The 21,796-nt window shown below is 40.6% G+C and overlaps 1 protein-coding gene across 1 annotated transcript in view; it reads right to left on the bottom strand.

Moving 5' to 3' along the window:
- Window positions 1–21,796, bottom strand: part of MATN2 (matrilin 2) — a 154,307-nt gene that overhangs the window by 39,229 nt on the left and 93,282 nt on the right. The window contains exons 6-7 of the mRNA XM_079722824.1: window positions 19,861–19,983; window positions 112–234 (exon numbers count right to left, since the gene is read on the bottom strand). Coding sequence (XP_079578950.1) covers window positions 112–234; window positions 19,861–19,983 — 246 coding nt within the window. The remainder of the gene's footprint in view (window positions 1–111; window positions 235–19,860; window positions 19,984–21,796) is intronic.

Genomic DNA, 21,796 nt, shown 5'->3' with positions numbered 1-21,796 from the left:
GCAAACACAAATACTGAGTACAAGTGCACCTGGTTGAGATCTGCAAGGGAAAGGAAAACCAACAGGGCCATCTGAGGAACAAGCCCTTCTTCAAGGCCCAGTGCAACTTACTTCTGCAGGTTTTCTGATCTGGATTCAGGGTAAAGCCTTTTAAGCAGCGGCAGGAATAGGAATCATCTGTGTTAACACACTCTTGCTGGCATCCATGGTTAGGTGAGGCACAGTAGTCTATCTCTGAAAAGAAAGAAAACTCAGAATGAGGAACAAAACTAGAAATCTAGGATAGAAAACTCAAAGGATTTGCAGTCTTAACTTTTCCTAAACAGATACATTCCCGTGACCTCAAACACTCATGCCATAGAGGGATCTATCAGTGAAGGTATTTCCATGTTTAGGGATACGGCCCCCCAGGAAGAGAACTTTCTTGACATGTTACAAAATGTTTATGCTTTGTGAAGATGCTTTCCTTGTCTTGGTTCACGTCAGAGCCACTAAAATGAAAGTGTGTGACTGGGTGCTGTTCGTTGTGTCACAGGCTGGGAAGAGAGAGCTTAGCTGAATATTTTACTGAACTTATGCAATTAAAATAATGAAATCTTCCCCAAGTCAAACTTTAAACCACTTAACTGAGTGAAGCACTGAGCCAAATAGGATAAAAATGATATCCTGGGAAAAAGAAGGCCTGGGAGTGAAAGGCATATTTTGAGGGCAAAACACCTCCCCTGTTAACGTCACTGGCCTCATCTACACTTAAATCATCTCAAGGCTTCACAGTCAGGGAATGTGATCTCTAGGTACACATTAATTTAAACCAAAATATTCAGAAACAAAGGTCACATGGAATTTTTAATAGTGAAATTTTACTTGTATAAGTATTTTTTAGATATGGATTAGGACTGTTCTACTGACAGGTCTGCACCAAGTATTTTGCTGTAGTGGAACTTGGGTGCATTGTCTAAAATGGCTTGAAATAAGTGGCCACTGATGGGGTCTTAAAAGGTGTCTTTTTGTTTTAATGAGGATTTTTATTGTTTTAAGGAATATATGAACCACATATATCATTTTCCTAATGAAGCATTTGGTATAAATGAGTTTTCCCAGCCTGTACCAAAGGAAACGAAACGAGTAAGAGAAAGGCATACAATATTCTCAAACGAAAAAATATTGAGAAAATGCCAATTCTTCCGAATTTAAAGTCATGGAAAATTTTAAACATGTATAAACAAATGAACTGACTAGTCTAATAAATCCACGTACATATCACTTCAAGAGAATCAATCTACAGCTGACCTTGTTTCCTGTATACTCCCATCCCCCATGCTAAGATGCCATATTACTTGAAAGCAAACCCCAGATGTTATATCATTTTGTCTATAAATATTTCATAATGTATCCCTAAAGGACTGGAACTCTTTAAAAAATATAACTGCAATACTACAATCACATATAAAGGTATTTAAAAAGACTTTTTATTTGGGAATGATTTTAAACTTACAAAAGTTGCAAACATAAAAATACAAGTAGATAGGTACAAGAAACACATATATATGCTCTACCCAGATTTATCTATTGTTAACATTTTATCCCATTTGCTTTATCATTTGCTTATCTCTCTGAATTATTTGAGGGTAAGTTACATATATCACCATCCTTTTTCCTTAAACACAGTGTGTGCTTCCTAAGAGTAGGGATATTCTCTAATATAACCACAGTGTAGCCATACTTCATAAATTTACATTTATACAAGACTTTTATTTAATCTACCATCCTTATTCTAGTCTTCTAAGTTGATCTAATAATGTTCTTTGTAGCATTTTTCATCCTCCAGTATAGAATCCAATAGAGGGTCAGAGATTATATTTAATATTCATGTATGCTTAGCTTCCTTTAACCTGGAACCATGCTGTCTAATGTGGCCATTTAAATTAAAATGGAATGGAAACAACCTGAATGTCCATCAACAGAATGGATAAAGAAGGTGTGATGTGTGTGTGTGTGTGTGTGTATATATGTACACACACAGTATGAAATGTTATTCAGCCATAAAAAAGAATGAAATAATGGAATTTGCAGCAACATGCATGAACCTAGAGTTTTTTTTTTTTTTTCCTGCGGTACGCTGGCCTCTCACTGTTGTGGCTTCTCCCATTGTGGAGCACAGGCTCCGGACGCACAGGCTCATCGGCCATGGCTCACGGGCCCAGCCGCTCTGCGGCATGTGGGATCTTCCCGGACCGGGGCACGAACCTGTGTCCCCTGCATTGGCAGGCGGACTCTCAACCACTGCGCCACCAGGGAAGCCCGAACCTAGAGATTATCATACTAAGCGAAGCAAGTCAGAAAGAGAAAGACAAATACCATATGATACCACTTATATGTGGAATCTAAAATATGACACAAATGAACACATCTATGAAACAGAAACAGACTCACAGACATAGAGAACAGACTTGTGGTTGCCAAGGGGGAGGGGAAGTGGGGAGGGAAGGAGTGGGAGTTTGGGATTAGCAGATGCAAACTAGTATATATAGGATGGAAAGCAACAATGTCCTATTTCATAGCACAGGGAACTATATTCAATATCCTGTGATAAACCACAATGGAAAAGAATATGAAAAAGAATGTGTTGATATATATGTATAACTGAATCACTTTGCTGTACAGCAGAAATTAAACACAACACTGTAAATCGACTATAATTCAATAAAATTTTTAAAAAAATTAAAATAGATTAAAATTAAATAAAATTTAAAATGCAGTTCCTCAGTTGCACTGGCCACACCTTAAGTGCTCAGTAGCCACAGTAGCTCCTGACTACTATATTGTATGGTGCAGATACAGAGCATTTTCACTATCACAGAGTGTTCTATCCAGTAGCAACAGTCTAGAAACACTTCCACAGCCTTTGTGTTTTATGACATTAACATTTTAAAATAAAACAGTCTCCCCTGCTCATTTTTAGTTTTATTGATGTACAATTGACAAAAAAGAAACTGCACATATTTAAGATGGACATTTGATGTTCTGACACACATATGTGTCCATGAAACTATCACCACAACCGAGGTAATGAACTTACACATTTCCCTCAGATGTTTCCTCAAGACACTTTCTAATTCATTCCTTCCTACTCCCTCTGTCTCCAAATAATCGTTATCTCCTGTCAAGATAAATTAGTTTACATTTTCTAGAATTTCACATAAATGGAATCATACAGTTGTGTTCCTTTTGGTCTGGCTTCTTTCATTCCTCATAATTATTTTGAGATTCATCCATGTTCATGGGTATGTCAACAGTTTGTTCTTTTTTACTGTAGAGTAGTATTTCATTATATGGATATAACACAATTTATTTGTCTATTCACCTGTTGGAGGGATTTGAGTTGTTTCCGGTTTGAGGCTATCACAAATAAACCAGCTATGAACATTCATGAACAAGTCTTGGTGTAGACATATGCTTTCTTTCTTTTTTTTTTTTTAATATTTATTTATTTATTTGGCTGCATCTGGTCTTAGTTGCGGCATGCAGGATCTTCGTTGCTGCATGTGGGATCTTCGTTAGGGCATGTAGGATCTTTAGTTGCAGCATGTGAACTCTTACTTGTGGCATGTGGGATCTAGTTCCCTGAGCAGGGATCGAACCCAGGCCCCCTGCATTGGGAGCGTGGAGTCTTAGCCACTGGACCACCAGGGAACTCCCATAGACATATGCTTTCATTGTGAGTAAACATTTAAGAGTAGAATGGCTGTGTTGTATGGTAGATGTATTAATTTCTTAAACATTCCCACCAGCAGTTTATGAGAGTTCCAGTTGCTCCACATCATTACCAACACTTGGTAATTTTAGCCCTTCTGGTAAGTACATAGTGGTTATTTCATTGTGGTTTTATTTTGCATTTCCCTCATGACTAATGCTGTTGGATGTATTTTCATATGCTTATTTTCCATTTCTATATTTTCTTGGAGTGTCTGGTCAAATCTTTTGCCCATTTTTATTAGGTTGTTTGTCTCCTCACTAAGTTTGAAGAGTTCTTTATATGTTCTAAATACAAATCCTTTGTTGGATATACATTTTGCAAATATTTTTTCCCAGTCTGTGGCTTGCTTTTTCATTTTAGTAATAGTGCCTTTTTTTTTTTTTTTTTTTGCGGTACGCGGGCCTCTCACTGCTGTGGCCTCTCCCATTGCGGAGCACAGGCTCCGGACATGCAGGCTCAGCGGCCATGGCTCACGGGCCCAGCCGCTCCGTGGCACATGGGATCTTCCCGGATCGGGGCATGAACCCGTGTCCCCTGCATCGGCAGGCGGACTCTCAACCACTGCGCCACCAGGGAAGCCCCTAATAGTGCCTTCTGAAGAACAAAAGTTTTAATTTTGATGAAGTTCAGTTTATTCATTTTTAATTTTTATAGTTTGTGCTTTTTGTGTCCTCTTTTAAGGCATCTTTGCCAAACGCAGGGTCACTAAGATCTTTTCCTATGTTTCCTTCTATAATTTTTATAGTTTTCAATGTTACATTTAAGTTTAAAACTGATTTCAAGTTAATTTTTTTTTTTTTTTGCGGTATGTGGACCTCTCACTGTTGTGGCCTCTCACGTTGTAGAGCACAGGCTCCAGACGCGCAGGCTCAGCTGCCATGGCTCACAGGCCCAGCTGCTCCGTGGCATGTGGGATCTTCCCAGACCGGGGCACGAGCCCATGTCCTCTGCATCGGCAGGCGGACTCTCAACCACTGCGCCACCAGGGAAGCCCCCTCAAGTTAATTTTTGTATGTAGTGTGAGGTAAGGGTCAAGTCCCTTTTTTTTTTTTTGCACATGGCAATCCAATTGTTCAGCACCATTTGTTGAAGACATTATCCTTTCCCCCATGAATTGCCTAAGTACCTTTGTTGAAAATACTTTCACCATATATGTGTGGGTCTATTTCTGGACTCTGTTCTGTTCCATTGATCTATACTCCACCTTTACACCAATACCACACTGTCTTGATTACAGTTGCTTTATAATTGGTATTAAAAATCAGGTGGTTTAAGTCCTTCAACATTGTGCATCTTTATCAAAAAGGGCTATTTTAGTCCCTTTCATTTCTACATATGTTTTAGAATCAGCTTGTCAATTTCTACAAAAAAAGCATGCTAAGATTATGATAGATAATACTGTGATCTATATAGATTAATTTGGAAAGGACAGACATCTTAACAGTATTGAGTCTTCTGATCCATAAATATATCTATTTAGTTAAGTCTTCTTTAATTTCCCTTAGTAATGTTTTGTAACTTTCATTGTAAAGGTTTTCACCATCTTTTGTCAAATTTATCCCTAGGTAGTACATATTTTTGATGCTATTATAAATAGCATTTTAAAATGTAAATTTGTGATTTTCCATTGAAAGTATATAAAAAGGGACTTCCTTCATGGTGCAGTGGTTAAGATTCTACCTGGCAATGTTATACAGCAGAAACTAACACAACAATGTAAAGCAATTATACTCCAATAAAGATGTTAAAAAAAAAAAAAGGATCCGCCTGCTAATGCAGGGGACATGGGTTCAATCCCTGGTCCGGGAAGATCCCACATGCTGTGGAACAACTAAGCCCATGTGCCACAACTACTGAGCCTGCGCTCTAGAGCCCGCGAGCCACAACTACTGAGCATGCGTGTCACAACTACTGAAGCCCACGTGCCTAGAGCCCATGCACTGCAACTACTGAGCCCGCATGCTGCAACTACTGAAGCCCGCGCACCTAGAACCCATGCTCCACAACAGGAGAAGCCACTGCAATGAGAAGTCCACACACTGCAACAGATTAGCCCCCACTCGCCGCAACTAGAGAAAGCCCATGCATAGCAACAAAGACCCAAAGCAGCCAAAACAAAACATAAAACAAATGAATGGCAAAGAAAAAAAGAGGGAAGGAGGACATACAGAGTAAAAGAGACTCAGTTAAAAAAAAAAAAAAAAAAAAAAGCATATAAAAAATAATTGATTTTTGTATGTTGACCTTGTACCCTGCATCCTTGGTAAACTCACTTAATAGTTCTAGAGCTTTTCTGTAAATTCCGTTGGAGATATTGTCTGTTAATAAAGACAGGTTTTGTTTGTTTGTTTTACTTAATCACATTTTTTGTATAGAGTTTTCCATTTTTAATATTTGGTTAAACAAAAAAACATCTTTTATAAACAAACCCAGCACAGGGCCAACAAAAAGGAATAAAAGCAAGGAAAACAAAAAGCCTAGGGTTGCCCCTTACTGGGTATCAGGGTCAGGCCTGCTCCCTTTCTTTCTTTTCTTCCTTTTTTTTTTTTTTTTTGCGGTACGCGGGGCTCTCACTGTTGTGGCCTCTACCGTTGCGAAGCACAGGCTCCGGACGTGCAGGCTCAGCAGTCATGGCTCACGGGCCCAGCCGCTCTGCGGCATGTGGGATCTTCCCAGACTGGGGCACGAACCCGTGTCCCCTGCATCGGCAGGCGGACTCTCAACCACTGCGCCACCAGGGAAGCCCCTGCTCCCTTTCTTAAAGGAAGTGGGGCTTTTTTCCCTTGGGCATCAGCATAGGTCCCTGTTCCTAAGCACCAGAATTGGATATGAACAGAGAAACCAGCCCTGAAATGTGTTACTTAATCATTTTGATTTTATATTTGTATTTGTTTTCTCTTATGCTGAAAGTATAGGTACAAAGTGACATTAACATTATATATATTTATTGTATCATATATTTATATGTGTATATATATAATTTCAAAATAAGAAAACAATTCTATTATTAATGCTAACACTACTGGAAACAGTTAAAGCTCTTTTGTTTTTCGGATATCTGCCACTTGGAATGTAAAGTCAACATATTCCCTGCCTGTCACTTAAAATAATTCTCTGGGTGATGATGCTAACAACCTCATATACAGTTAGGCTCATTTGCTTCAATATGTTCTGCAGACAATTCTCCAACACCAATTTGGAGCCCTGTAATTTAATTCAATTCTGACACTAACTACCCAGAGTTAACATGCAGTCTCACAAGGTAAAGTGTAAGGTCCCCAGTAAGACTGCCCTTACTTCAGATACCAGCCTCCAGTGGGGTCCCCAGGTCACCTTCACTTCTGCACAGCCACCTACAATTTTGGGGTCTCCCACAACTCACTCCTTTCAATAATTTATTAGAATCACTCACAGAACACAGGAGAGTGCTATATTTACAATGACCATAATAAAGATGCTTTTAACTCTTCCTTTCCAATCTAGGTTTCATTTCTTACTTTCTTTTTTTCTTCCTTATTACAATGGCCAGAACCTTACAGTCCATGCTAAATAGAAGTGGTGAGAGTGGGTATCCTGTTTTGTTCCTCATCTTATAAGGAAAGCATTCAATCTTTCATCATTAAGTATGATGTTAGCTGATAGTTTTTTCATTGATGCACTTTATCAGGTTGAGGCAGTTCTCTTCATTCCTAGTCTGCTGAGAGACTTTTTTTTTTTTAATAGTAAATGAATGTCAGGTCTTGTCCAGTGCTCTTTCTGTATCTATTGACTTGGATCATATAGTTTCTGCTTTTTAGTATGTTAATGTTTTAAATTTCATTTGAATGTTAAATCATCCTTGAATTCCTGGGATAAATCCCACTTGTTCATGAGGTATTATCCTTTTTATATATTTTGGAATTTTATTGCTAAAAATAATTAAAGATCTTTTGCATGTATTTCATGAGGGATATTTGTGTGGTTTTCTCTTTGTTTTTGGCTGAACCATGCTGCATGCTGGATCTTAGTTACCTGACCAGGGAATGAACCGGTGCCCCCTGCAATGGAAGCACGGAGTCTTAACCACTGGAACACCGGGAAGTCCCTGGTTTTCTTTTCTTGTAATGTCTTTTTCTGGATTTGTATTAGGATAATGCTGGCCTTATAGAATAAGCTGAAAAATGCTCCTTCCTCTACTGTTTTCTGGAAGAATTTGTGTAAAATTGGTATTTGTTCTTCCTCAAATGGTAGAATTTACCAGTTAAGCCAACTAGCCCTGGAGTTGTCTTTGTGGGAAGGTTTACAAGTACAAATTCAATTTCTTTTAATAGATAGAGGCCTATTCAGATTATCTATTTCTTCTTGAGTTAATTTTAGGAGTTTGTGAATACAACAACACATAAAAAAGATCATACACCATGACCAAGTTGGCTTCATCTCAGGATCACAAGGATGTTTCAACATACGCAAATCCATCAGTGTGATACACCACATCAACAAAAGAAGACAAAAACCACATGATATCTCAACAGATTCAGAAATGCATTTGATAAAATTCAATATCCATTCATGATAAAAACTCTTACCAAAGTGGGTATAGAGGGAACATATCTCAACATAATAAAAGCTATTTATGACTAACCCACAGTCAACATAATACTCAACGGTGACAAGCTGAAAGCCTTCCTGCTAAAATCTGGAACATGATAAGGATGCCCATTCTCATCACTTCTATTTAACATAGTACTGGAAGTCCTAGCCACAGCAATCATATAAGAAAAAGAAATAAAAGGTATCCAAATTGGAAGGGAAGAGGTAAAATTCTCATTATATGCAGATGACATGATACTATATACAGAAAACCCTAAAAATTCCACACAAAAGCTACTAAAACTGATAAATTCAGCAAGGTAGTAGGATACAAGATTAACATACAGAAATCGGTTGCATTTCTTTACACTAACAACGACATATCAGAAAGGCAAAGTAAAGAAACAATCCCTTGGGGACTTCCCTGGTGGTGCAGTGGATAAGACTCCATGCTCCCAATGCAGGGGGCCCGGGTTCGATCTCTGGTCAGGGAACTAGATCCAACATGCATGCCACAACTAAGGAGCCGGCAAGATGCAACTAAAGAGACCATATGCTACAACTAAGGAGCTGGCAGGCTGCAACTAAGGAGCCCGCGAGCCGCAACTAAGGAGCCCACCTGCTTCAACTAAAACCTGGTGCAACCAAATAAATAAATAAACATTAAAAAAAGAAAGAAACAATCCCTTTTAAAATTACATCAAAAAAGATAAAATACTTAGAATAAACCTGACCAAGGAGGTGAAAGGTTTATATGCTGAGAACTATAAAACATTGATAAAGGAAACTGAAGATGATTTTAAAAAATGGGGACTTCCCTGGTGGTCCAGTGGTTAAGACTTCATGCTCCCAATGCAGGGGGCACGGGTTCGATACCTGGTCGGGGAACTAAGATCCCACATGCCACACAGTGTGGCCAATAAATAAATAAATAAATAAAGGGAAAATACTTTATGCTCTTGGATTAGAAAAATTAGTATTGTTAAAATGCCCATACTATCCAAAGCAATCTACATGTTTAATGTGATCCCTATCAAACTACCCGTGACATTTTTCACAGAATTAGAACAAATAATCCTAAAATTTATATACAGCCGTAAAAGACCCAGAATTGCCACAGCAATCCTGAGGGAAAAGAACAAAGCAAGAGGCATAACCCTCCCAGACTTCAGGCAGTACTATAAAGCTACAGTAATCAAAAGAGCATGCTATAAAAAGAAATGAAATTGAGTTATTTGTAGTGAAGTGGATGGACCTAGAGTCTGTCATACAGAGTGAAGTAAGTCAGAAAGAGAAAAACAAATACCGTATGCTAACACATATATATGGAATCTAAAAAAAAAAAAAAAAAGGTCATGAAGAACCTAGGGGCAGGACGGGAATAAAGATGCAGACCTACTAGAGAATGGACTTGAGGACACGGGGAGGGGGAAGGGTAAGCTGGGACAAAGTGAGAGAGTGGCATGGACATATATACACTACCAAATGTAAAACCGATAGCTAGTGGGAAGCAGCCGCATAGCACAGGGTACTTGGTGCTTTGTGACCCCCTAGAGGGGTGGGATAGGGAGGGTGGGAGGGAGGGAGACCCAAGAGGGAAGAGATATGGGGATATATGTATATGTATAGCTGATTCACTTTGTTATAAAGCAGAAACTAACACACCATTGTAAAGCAATCATACTCCAATAAAGGTGTTAAAAAAACACCTATTGGCACAAAAACAGACATTTGGATCAATGAAATAGAATAGAGAGCCCAGAAATAAACCCACACATCTATGGTCAATTAATCTTCAACAAAGGAGGTAAGAATATAGAACTGGGAAAAAGTCTCTTCAGCAAGTGGTGTTGGGAAAGCTGGACAGCTGCATGTAAGTCAATGAAGTCAGAACACACCCTCACACCATACACAAAAATAAACTCAAAATGGCTTAAAGACTTAAATATAAGACAAGACACCATAAAACTCCTAGAAGAGTACACAGACAAAACATTCTCTGACGTAATCGTACCAATGGTCAGTCTCCCAAGGCAATAGAAATAAAAGCAAAAGAACCCAAATGGGACCTAGTCAAACATAAGCTTTCTCACAGCAAAGGAAATCATAAAGAAAACAAAAAGACAACCTATGGACTGGGAGAAAATATTTGCAAATGATGTGACCAACAAGGGCTTCCAAAATATACAAACAGCTCATACAACTCAATAACAAGAAAACAAACAACCCAATCAGAAAATGGGCAGAAGACAGAAATAGACATTTCTCCAAAGAAGACATACAGATGGCCACAGGCACATGAAAAGATGGTCAACATCACTAATTATTAGAGAAATGCAAACCAAATCACAGTGAGGTACCACCTCACACTGGTCAGAATGGCCACCATTAAAAAGTCTACAAATAACAAATGCTGGTAAGGTTGAAAAGGAAACCCTCCTATACTGTTGGTAGGAACAAAAATTGGTGTAGCCACTATGGAGAACAGTATGGAGGCTCCTCAGAAAACTAAAACTAGAGTTACCATATGATCCAGCAATCCCACTCCTGAGCATATATACAAACAAAACTATAATTCAAAGAGATACATGTACCCTTGTATTCATAGCAGCACTATTTACAATAGCCAAGACATGGAAAAAAGTGTCCATCGACAGATGAATGGATAAAGAAGATGTGGTACTTATTTCCAATGGAATGTTACTTAGTCATAAAAAAGAATGAAATAATGCCATCTGAAATTACATGGATGGAACTAGAGATTATCATACTAAGTGAAGTAAGTCAGAAAGAGAAAGACAAATACCATATGGTATCACTTATATGTGGAATCTAAAATATGACACAAATGAACTTATCTATGAAATGGAAACAGACTCACAGACATAGAGAACAGACCTGTGGTTGCCAAGGGGGAGAGAGGGTTGGGGAAGGGTGGATTGAGAGTTTGGGATTAGCAGATGCAAACTATTATATAAAGAATGGATAAACAACAAGGTCCTACTGTATAGCACAGGGAACTATATTCAGTATCCTGTAATAAACCATAATGGAAAAGAAAAAACAATCAGTAGTTTGGTCTTTCAAGGAATTTGTCTATTTAATCTAAGTTGCTGAAGTTATTGGCATAAATTTGTTTATCATTTTCACTTATTATCCTTCCAATGTTTATAGGATCTGCAGTGATGTCCACTCTCTCATTCCTGATATTGGTAATTTGTGTCTTCTCTGTTTTTTCCCCCCTGACCAGTGTGGCTAGAGATTCATCAATTTTACTAATCTCAAAAAACCACTTTTTGATTTTACCAGTTTTCTCTGTCGGTTTCCTATTATCTATTTCTTTAATTTCAGCTCAGATATATACTTCCTTTCTTTGAATGTCTATTAACTTTATGAAAAAGTGTTAACCTCACTGTTCACTAAGTCATTCAATAAATATTCTCTGAACATCTACCATGGCCCAGGCACTGGAATCAGCAGCGGGCAAAAGTGCAGTCCTTTCCTTCATGGAACTTATAGGAGTCACTTATATATAATCTCTTATAATGGAACAGATTGTTCGTTAATCAAATAACACCAACAAATATACATTTATAAGTTGGACATACATAATTTTATGAAGAAACGGTAACTAAAGACATGATAATAAATAAAGCAATGAGAAAAAATTTTCTCCTAGTAAATTAACAAAAAATTTTAAAATCAGGCAATTTGGACTTCCCGGATGGCGCAGTGGTTAAGAATCCGCCTGCCAATGCAGGAGACACGCGTTCGAGCCCTGGTCCGGGAAGATCCCACACGCCACGGAGCAACTAAGCCCGTGCATCACAACTACTGAGCCTGTGCTCTAGAGCCTTCGAGCCACAGCTACTGAAGCCCACGCGCCTACAGCCCGTGCTCTGCAACAAGAGAAGCCACCGCAATGAGAAGCCTGCACACTGCAACGAAGAGTAGCCCCCGCTTGCTGCAACTAGAGAAAGCCTGCACACAACAATGAAGACCCAACGCAGCCAAAAATAAATAAATAAATTTATTTTAAAAAATCAGGCAGTTTGGGCTTCCCTGGTGGCGCAGCGGTTGAAAGTCCGCCTGCCGATGCAGGGGATACGGGTTCGTGCCCCGGTCTGGGAAGATCCCACATGCCGCGGAGCGGCTGGGCCCGTGAGCCATGGCCGCTGAGCCTGCGCGTCCGGAGCCTGTGCTCCGCAACGGGGGAGGCCACAACAGTGAGAGGCCCGCGTACCGCAAAAAAAAAAAAAAAAAGAAGAAAGAAAAATCAGGCAATTTTATGGTATAGTATAAAAAAATGGTACAAAGTTTTTGGAAAATAATTTTGTAATATACATCAAAAGCCTTAAAAATGTTAATAGCCTTTGACTCAATAAATTTCCTTTCATGTTTTGTTCCTAAGAAAATGATCAGAAATGCAAAGATTTATATGCAAGAACATTTATCACAATACAATTTGAACAGCCAAAAAATGTGCTGAACAAACTGTGATACATACATATAATAGGATATTATGCAGACATTAAAATGCTTTTGATAAGGTTTAAATTACATGTGAAAATACTCATGATTTAACGTTATACTCTATGATCTCAACTCTATAAACATATATACATAAGCATTAAAAAGAAAGACCAGGCTTCCCTGGTGGCGCAGTGGTTGAGAGTCCACCTGCCGATGCAGGGGACACGGGTTCGTGCCCCGGTCTGGGAGGATCCCACATGTCGTGGAGTGGCTGGGCCCATGAGCCATGGCCGCTGAGCCTGCACGTCCCGAGCCTGTGCTCCGCAACGGGAGAGGCCACAACAGTGAGAGGCCGGTGTATCGCAAAAAAAAAAAAAAAAAAGAAAGAAAGACCAAGAGAAATGTAGCAAATCAGTATTAACAATGGTTATTGCTGGGTGATAAGATTACAGATCATCTCATTTTATACAATTTCATTTCTATACTATCCAGTTTTCTACAATGAGTCTATATTACTTTTGCAATTAGAAAAGGTGTTAAAAATAAATATACATAATTGTGAGACTAGTTGCCATGGAAAATGGCAGAAATAAAATAGAAAAAAGAACGGTGTGGGAGGTGCCCAGTAATTTGGAGAAGAAAATAATCAGGGAACCTTGCTAGGAACAATATGTATAGCTTCTGATGTCTATACCTGACACACAAGATACAGGCAAACAAACAAAGCCTGTTTGGGAGCTCAGCATAGGGGAGTGACCATGAGCTCCCAGGGATCGCTGGAATTTGGGGAGATAGGAAGCGAATGTATGACTGTGGAGAGGGCAAGCTATATGCACTATGGACCGTAACACCTGCCTCACCATCTCTCATTCTAATCTAGTCATATGGACTTTCTTGCTGTCCCTCAACACTGCCAGGCATCACAGTTTCTGCCTCAGGGCCTTTGCACCAGTGCTGTTTCCTCTACTTCAAAAGTTTCCTCCTTCCCTCACCTGCTTCAAGTTTTTGACCAAATGTCACTTTCTTGTTGAGACTTGTAATCCTCTGTGTCCCTGCTCCAATAGAATGTGTGCTCCATAAGTACAAGAGGTTCTTGGTCTGTTTTATTTACCACTGCATTCCCAGTATCTACAAAAGTATCTAGCATATAGCAGGCGATCGACAGGTATTTGTTGAATAAATAAATGGTTACTGGTGTTACTCTTAATGGAGTGTTTTGTGAAAGTTTAGATGTGTAAACATTGCCCACTAAGAACCAACAAGGAGTCACTAAGAACAGAAGACAGCTCGTGAACACTCCTTGATGCTTCTGGCCAGGCTGTTTAAACACTTCCCTCCAGGAGGATCTCAGCTCAGACATTCGGCCAGTTATGAACTCAACCAATGATTCTTTCATCCAGCACACATTTCTCCATCCGGTCTATGGGGCATGGGGATCTCTTTAGCAAATTGATGGAATGTCTGTTAGAGTCTAGATAGTTCCTCCCACATTTTCGATGCCTGGCTAGTCTACTAAATGAAATAAAATTATTCTGATATGACTCATTCTTAGTGAACAGGAAAATGTGAGAAGCTTAATTTGTCCTGTTGGTCTCAAAATGCAAGGAAGTAGTGATCAGCTCAGTATAAGGAATCACTTTCTAAGAGTCAGAGCTGTATAAAGTGAAATGCACTGCAGGGGGTGTAGTGAGTGTCCTGTCAGTAGGGGTATTCAAGTGGAGGCTGGATGATGACACAGTGAGGATATTGTAGGATGGGTGGTTGGGCTAGAAGTAGGTTGAACTTGAAGGTCTCTTTCAACTGAGAGTCTTTTTTTTAAAGAAAACACATTTAGTTTCTTTTCCTTTATCATTTATCACAGGATATTGAATATAGTTCCCTGTGCTATATAGTAGGTCCTTGTTGTTTATCCATTCTATATATAATAGTTTGCATCTGCTAATCCCAAACTCTCAATCCACCCTTCCCCAACCCTCCCTCCCCCTTGGCAACCACAAGTCTGTTCTCTATGTCTGTGAGTCTGTTTCCATTTCGTAGGTAAGTTCATTTGTGTCATATTTTAGATTCCACATATAAGTGATACCATATGGTATTTGTCTTTCTCTTTCTGACTTACTTCACTTAGTATGATAATCTCTAGGTCCTTCCATGTAACTGCAAATGACATTATTTCATTCTTTTTTACGGCTAAGTAATACTCCATTGTATAAATGTACCACATCTTCTTTATCCATTCATCTGTCAGTGGACATTTAGGTTGTTTCCGTGTCTTGCCTATTGTGAATAGTGCTGCTATGAACATAGGGGTAACTTTTTAAATTATAGTTTTGTTTGGATATATGCCCAGGAGTGGGATTGCTGGATCATATGGCAACTCTATTGTTACCAACTGAGAGTCTTCGATTCATGCACACAGGTCTTACGAAAGCAAGTGGCATGTTGCAGGCTGTAAGAAGATACTGGGGCTCAGCAGGTTAACAACAAGCTGGCCAGGAAACCCAAAGACTGATACATTCTAGTTCTTCTATTGCTGATGCAGTCAAAAATTATTTCCTATGTCTGTGTTTCATTTTTAATGCAAGTATAAATATTCATTTGGTACTTTGTGAAAGCACTCCTATTTGAAAAATAAGGATAGAAGTGTCAACCAAGTTATCAATGGAGCCTGAAAAATAATGAGTAAAACGATCTCAAAGCCAGTAAGTAATAAACAGCAAGATGCAAAATACGATGTCGACAACTGCCTTTACTCAACGTTACAGGTGTTAGATGATTAAGCATTAGACATGAAACCCACAGTCTCCTTGATACCAAAGACACAAATCCTATCTCCTGAAAAGACCCTGAGCATCTGAGAATGTTCTCGCGCCAGCTCAGGAGTAATGGTTTCTATGGACCTCTAAAAATCTTGTCCCCGTAATATTCAGCAATTCCACTTCTAAGTATACGCCCAAGAGCTGAAAGCAGGGACTTGAACAGATACGTGTGCACCCATGCTCATAGCAGCATTATTCATAATAACCAAGAGGTGGAAGCAACACAAGAGGATGAATAAACAAAATGTGGTGTATACATACATGGAATATTATTCAGCCTTAAAGAGGAAGGAAATTGTGACACATGCTACATCATGGATGAAACTTGAGGACATTATGCTAAGTGAAATAAGCCAGTGACAGAAGGACAAATACTGTATGATTCCACTTGCATGAGGTACCTAGAGTAGCCAAATTCAAAGAGACAGAAAGTAGAATGGTGGTTGCCAGGGGTGGTGGGGAAGAAAGAGGAGGGGGGAATTGTTATTTAATGGGTAGAGTTTCAGTTTAGGGAGATGAAAAGGTTCTGCAGCTGGATGGTGGTGATGGTTGTACAACAGCATGAATGTACTTAATGCCACTGAACTGTACACTTAAAAATGGTTACAATGGAAAATTTTATATTATGTATAGTTTACCACAGTAAAAAAAAAAAAAAAGTCTTGCCAATATTTTGCTAATTGATGGCACCTGCATATTTCTACCCTTCTCCCCTCTAGAAAATATTCAGATGGATTTGTATGGGATGCTTTAGGGTAAAGAACTGAACACTCCTTACATATTTTAATTATATGATTTGTTCAGGAACATAAAGCTCTATTATGTACATTTTAGCTTAATCATAAATTAATCATGCTTGGTATATTACATTGACAAGTCTATAATTTTTAGATCAAAATTGCACACTTACTAATTGGATTAGCTTTAAAATATACTTTTGGTTAAAAATAGAGACTCAGGGGCTTCCCTGGTGGTGCAGTGGTTAAGAATCCACCTGCCAATGGAGGGGACACGGGTTCGAGCCCTAGTCTGGGAACATCCCACATGCCATGGAGCAACTAAGCCCGTGTGCCACAACTACTGAGCCTGTGCTCTAGAGCCCGTGAGCCACAACTACTGAGCCCGTGTGCCTAAAGCCCGTGCTCTGCAACAAGCAAAGCCACTGCAATGAGAAGCCCGTGCACCGCAACAAAGGATAGCCCCCGCTCACGGCAACTAAAGAAAGCCCGCACGCAGCAGCGAAGACCCAAGGAAGCCATAAATAAATAAATAAATTCATAAAAAAAAAATAGAGGGCTTCCCTGGTGGCGCAGTGGTTGAGAGTCTGCCTGCCAATGCAGGGGACACGGGTTCGTGCCCCAGTCTAGGAAGATCCCACATGCCGCGGAGCGGCTGGGCCCATGAGCCATGTCCGCTGAGCCTGCACATCTGGAGCCTGTGCTCCGCAACGGGAGAGGCCACAACAGTGAGAGGCCCACGTACTGCAAAAAAAAAAAAAAAAAAAAAAAAAAAATAGAGACTCAAATTTAAGGAACTGAGTTTCTTTTATTTCATTTTCGGCAAGTTGATGAGGAATGGGAAAAAAACTGTTTTAAATCTCTCAACATCACAGCAGCAGCCAGGCTCTGACTTGGCTGGAAGCTGATGTGATACCTCATTAACTAAAAATAGGATCCCTGACTTGATTCTGAGCTTTCACCTCCATCCTGTGTTTCTGTTCTCTTAACTGGTCCCTATTTCTCAGTTTGTGCTCCTGTTTTTGTCAGAGATCTGGAGCATTCCCAAGTGTCTTGGTTCTTACAACTGAACTGCCTTATTCCCTACTCTCACAGCCTTCCAAGTCCTCCGGAGGCAGGGGCGGTTTCTATTCTCTTGCCAGTACCCTCCCCAGGTCTGGCTCCCTGCCCTGCCCCCAAGCATAGCAGGAAGGGGACCCTTCTAGGGGACTCATCTCCCAGAGGCTGACTGCCCAGCACTCTTCTCTGCCCACACATTGGTGGGGGGGCCCACTTCTGGGTCTTGACTCCAACAGGGCCCAGAGACAGCTGAACTGCCAGGCTCCGTGCCTAGCTGGTGAGACCTCACAGCTGGACCATTCCCTCCCCTGACTTTCAGCTGGAACTCCTGTCCCAGGTCCCCTGCACAGCACTATCTACTTCTAGGGTCTCCTCGTTTGTACTGTCCTGGGGCTTGTCATTCTCCACATCCCCTGAGATTCTGGATAGGTGACGTGTTGATGGTGAGGCTCTGGGAACAGGGGCTGGCAGTGAGGTCAGGCGACCCCAGCCAGGGAAGGAGTGCTACAGAGGCAGGAAGGAGACTGGAGAGGATACATGTGTCCCTCCAGGCCTCGTCCCAGGGTGGCAGCCGCATCCCCACCTCTTCTCGTCCAGCTGGTCTCCTCCTTCCCTTAACTCCTACCATGAGTCTTGTCTGTGTCACCCTGGGAGCCTTTGGTCATATAACACCTCACAGGTGACTGAGCTGCTCTGTGTGGCTTGTGTTCCCAAGCAGCCTCCAGCAGAAGTCTTGAATTTTGAATTTTTTAGGCGCTATTAAACTTACCCCAGGCACGTGGTATATGCTCAATAGATGCCAATTTAAAGTCTTTTTGAAGCCAGTGTCATCCCTTCAAGAATTTGCTTGGCACCAGGCCACGTGCTCAATGGTTTAGATGAATTCTCTCATTTAGCCTTCAAGACAACACCATGGAGTAGGTGGTATTATCTCCCCTGTTACAGCTGAGGCAACTGAGGCAAGATCATCCAGCAAAAATGCAGATGAACTGGGGTTTGAACTGCCCTCGGCGGCATGTGACCTCCCCTTTGATGGACAGAACTGACTCATCAGCCCAGCAGCCACGACTCCCCGAACGCTACCCCAGCCCAGGCCGCTGGCTCATAGCTCAGAATACTCAGAAAGGAAGGGAGACTAGGAACAGAACACTCCATTCACTCTTTCTCTTATTCGTTCAATAAGCAACTGTAGGCCAGTTGTGGAGATGGGTCTGCCTGGCTGATATTTTTGCACATCTTTCCTCCTCCTGGCCACCTACATCTCACTCTTCTTTACCTGGTGAAGGATGGCTCTGCCTTCAAGACTCAGCCGAGATATCTCCTCCAGGAAGGACCTGGCCTTATTCATTGCTATTGGCATGTGGTTTGGGGTCCAGAAATGTATGTTTTGACTTCCTGTGCCCCTTACAGTTTTATCCTCCACCCCTGCCTCTAGCTCTGGTGCTTATAAACTGTTGATATGCAGGGACTGAAAAGCAAGTTGATGTTTCAGGAGTTTTGGGGGGATGTTTTTTAAAAACTATGCAGGCATATCCTGCTTTACATAATAGATGTAGTTAGAAAGGCTGTGGGTACATGAATTTTTTATGAATTGAAATCCTGTTTTCTCACTGACGGACATTTCAGAGGTGACTTTATTCTAAATTGCTATTAAATGTCACTTTTTAAACATGCTGGGCCCCAATACTTTAAAAACAAACTTTCTCAAGTGAACCTTTCTATAGGATGATAATTATCCATATACAATCCCTTAAGTGCTCTGACATATCTTTATACTTAAAAGAATGTTTTTGGAATCCTTTTACAAAACGAACGACCACCGTCAGTTTATAAATTGTTATGGTCAGATTTGGGGAGCTCAAATTAATTCTGATGTGGATGCGTATAGTTAAAATAGAACTAAAATAGAACTAAATAGCTCAAACAAATAGAACTAGATAGCTCAAACAAACACTGAGCAGTTCTCTGCAAAATGCCCTCCACCAACTCCTCCCCCACCCAGGGGCAGCCACAGTCAACTCCTTTTGGCTCAGAGATTTTCCTTTACTTGTGTGGAGTCAGAGCTGCAGCCCACAAGCCACAAAGCTTCAGTGAAAGTATTTCTTAAGCCCTGTTAACACTGGTGGGCACAGGCAGGCTGAGCCAGCATGAAGTAAGATGGTCTGATTCTCATCACGCTCTGTAGATGCTGGAGGAACACTCCGACATGTGGTATCTGATCAAAGATACATACTGTTGTCAGATGCTGTGAAGGGTGACACTGAGATAGAGTGGGCTACGGTCTTAGAACAAGTTAAGAAAGGCCTGACAAAGGAGGAATAGAGCAGAAGGTAAAAGGCCCCCTAACCCCAGCACATAATCCTGTGCTACTCTGTGCTTGGAAGATTTCCTCAGCCACAGTGCTTATAGCAGTAGCATCAAAAAATGTGTGTGTATGTGTGTAACTTACTTGTGCATGTTTTCTTATCTGGGTTAAGAGCAAATCCTTTAGGGCACCGGCAAAAGTAGGAGCTGTCGGTATTTACACACTCATGTTCACATCCGTGGTTTTCTGAGGCACAGTAGTCCACAGCTGTAAAGATTAAAACACAGAGTTTAAGTAGAAACACAAACAGAGGTAAAGGGCATTGTAGAATGGAAACATACTTATAACAAATATAAGTAAGGATTAATATTTTTGCCCCCAGAAGAGGATGGATAGATAAATATGAATCTAAAACCTCCCTTCCGAAAAAAAATAAATCAGGAGTCTGGATCAGACAGTTCATATCAGAAGATACTAAAGAACTTACAGGACTCCCCTAGTGGCACAGTGGTTAAGAATCCGCCTGCCAGAACTATAGCCAGGACATGAAAGCAACCTAAGTGTCCATCGACAGATGAATGGATAAAGAAGATGTGGCACATATATACAATGGAATATTACTCAGCCATAAAAAGAAACAAAATTGAGCTATTTGTAGTGAGGTGGATGGACCTAGAGTCTGTCAGACAGAGTGAAGTAAGTCAGAAAGAGAAAAACAAATACCATATGCTAACGCATATATATGGAATCTAAAAAAAAAAAAAAAAAAGGTTCTGAAGAACCTAGGGGCAGGACAGGAATAAAGACGCAGACGTAGAGAATGGACTTGAGGACACAGGGAAGGGGAAGGGGAAGCTGGGATGAAGTGAGAGAGTGGCATGGACATATATACACTACCAAATGTAAAATAAGTAGTTAGTGGGAAGCAGCCGCATAGCACAGTGAGATCAGCTCTGTGCTTTTTGACCACCTAGAGGGGTGGGATAGGGAGGGTGGGAGGGAGACACAAGAGGGAGGGGATATGGGGATATATGTATACGTATAGTTGATTCACTTTGTTATACAGCAGAAACTAACAAAACAATGTAAAGCAATTATACTTCAATAAAGATGTTAAAAAAAAAGAATCCGCCTGCCAATGCAGGGGACACGGGTCCAAACCCTGGTCCGGGAAGATTCCACATGTCGCGAAGCAACTAAGCCCGTGCACCACAAGTATTGAGCCTGCACTTTAGAGCCCGCAAGCCACAACTACTGAGCCCGCGTGCCACAACTACTGACGCCAGCGCGCCTAGAGCCTGTGCTCCACAACAAGAGAAGCAACCACAATGAGAAACCCGCGCACCGAAACGAAGAGTAGCCCCCGCTCGCTGCTACTAGAGAAAGCCCGTGTGCAGCAATGAAGACCCAACGCAGCCAAAAATTAATTAATTAATTAATTAATTTAAAGAAAAATCCAATGGTGGCAAGGCAGCATGGAAACAGAGTCCGATTATTAATAGTGGGTGGCATTATGAACTGATGAAAATTCTTCTGGAAGGACATTTGACAATATTCACTCTGGAAATGTGGCCCCAAGAAATAATTGAAAAAAAGGAGGAAATTAACTATACAGAATAAGCTATTTGTAGCAGCATTATTTACAGTGACCAAAAAATTAGGAAAATAAGATGAACATTTAATAAGGACAAATGGTTTAGTAATTTATGAGACAATGTGCTGGCCTATTTCTCATTAATCCTACAAATAATCACTGAGCACCTACTGTGGGCCTGGCCCTATTTTAGGTGCTAAGGATGGAACAAAACAGACAAAAACTCCAGTCCTAGAGAAGCTTCCATTTGGATGGTGGTGGTAGATAAAAAAGAAAATAAACAAGTAAAGAACACAGTCTCTTAGAAGGTGGAGAGTGTTCTGGAGAAAAATAAAATGGCACAAAGGAATAGAGACTGTGGCGGGGTGGGTGAGAGTGAGGGTATGATGTAATAGCAGTGGTCAGGAAGGTGGCAGTTGGGCAGAGTCTTGAATGAGGTATGGGCCCTGTGGGTATCTGGGAGGGAGCATCCTGGGCAAAGGGAAC

This window comes from Hyperoodon ampullatus, assembly GCF_949752795.1.
Source record: "Hyperoodon ampullatus genome assembly, chromosome: 17".
Lineage (NCBI taxonomy): Eukaryota > Metazoa > Chordata > Mammalia > Artiodactyla > Ziphiidae > Hyperoodon > Hyperoodon ampullatus.
This window is presented reverse-complemented; position numbering and strand designations above follow the sequence as displayed.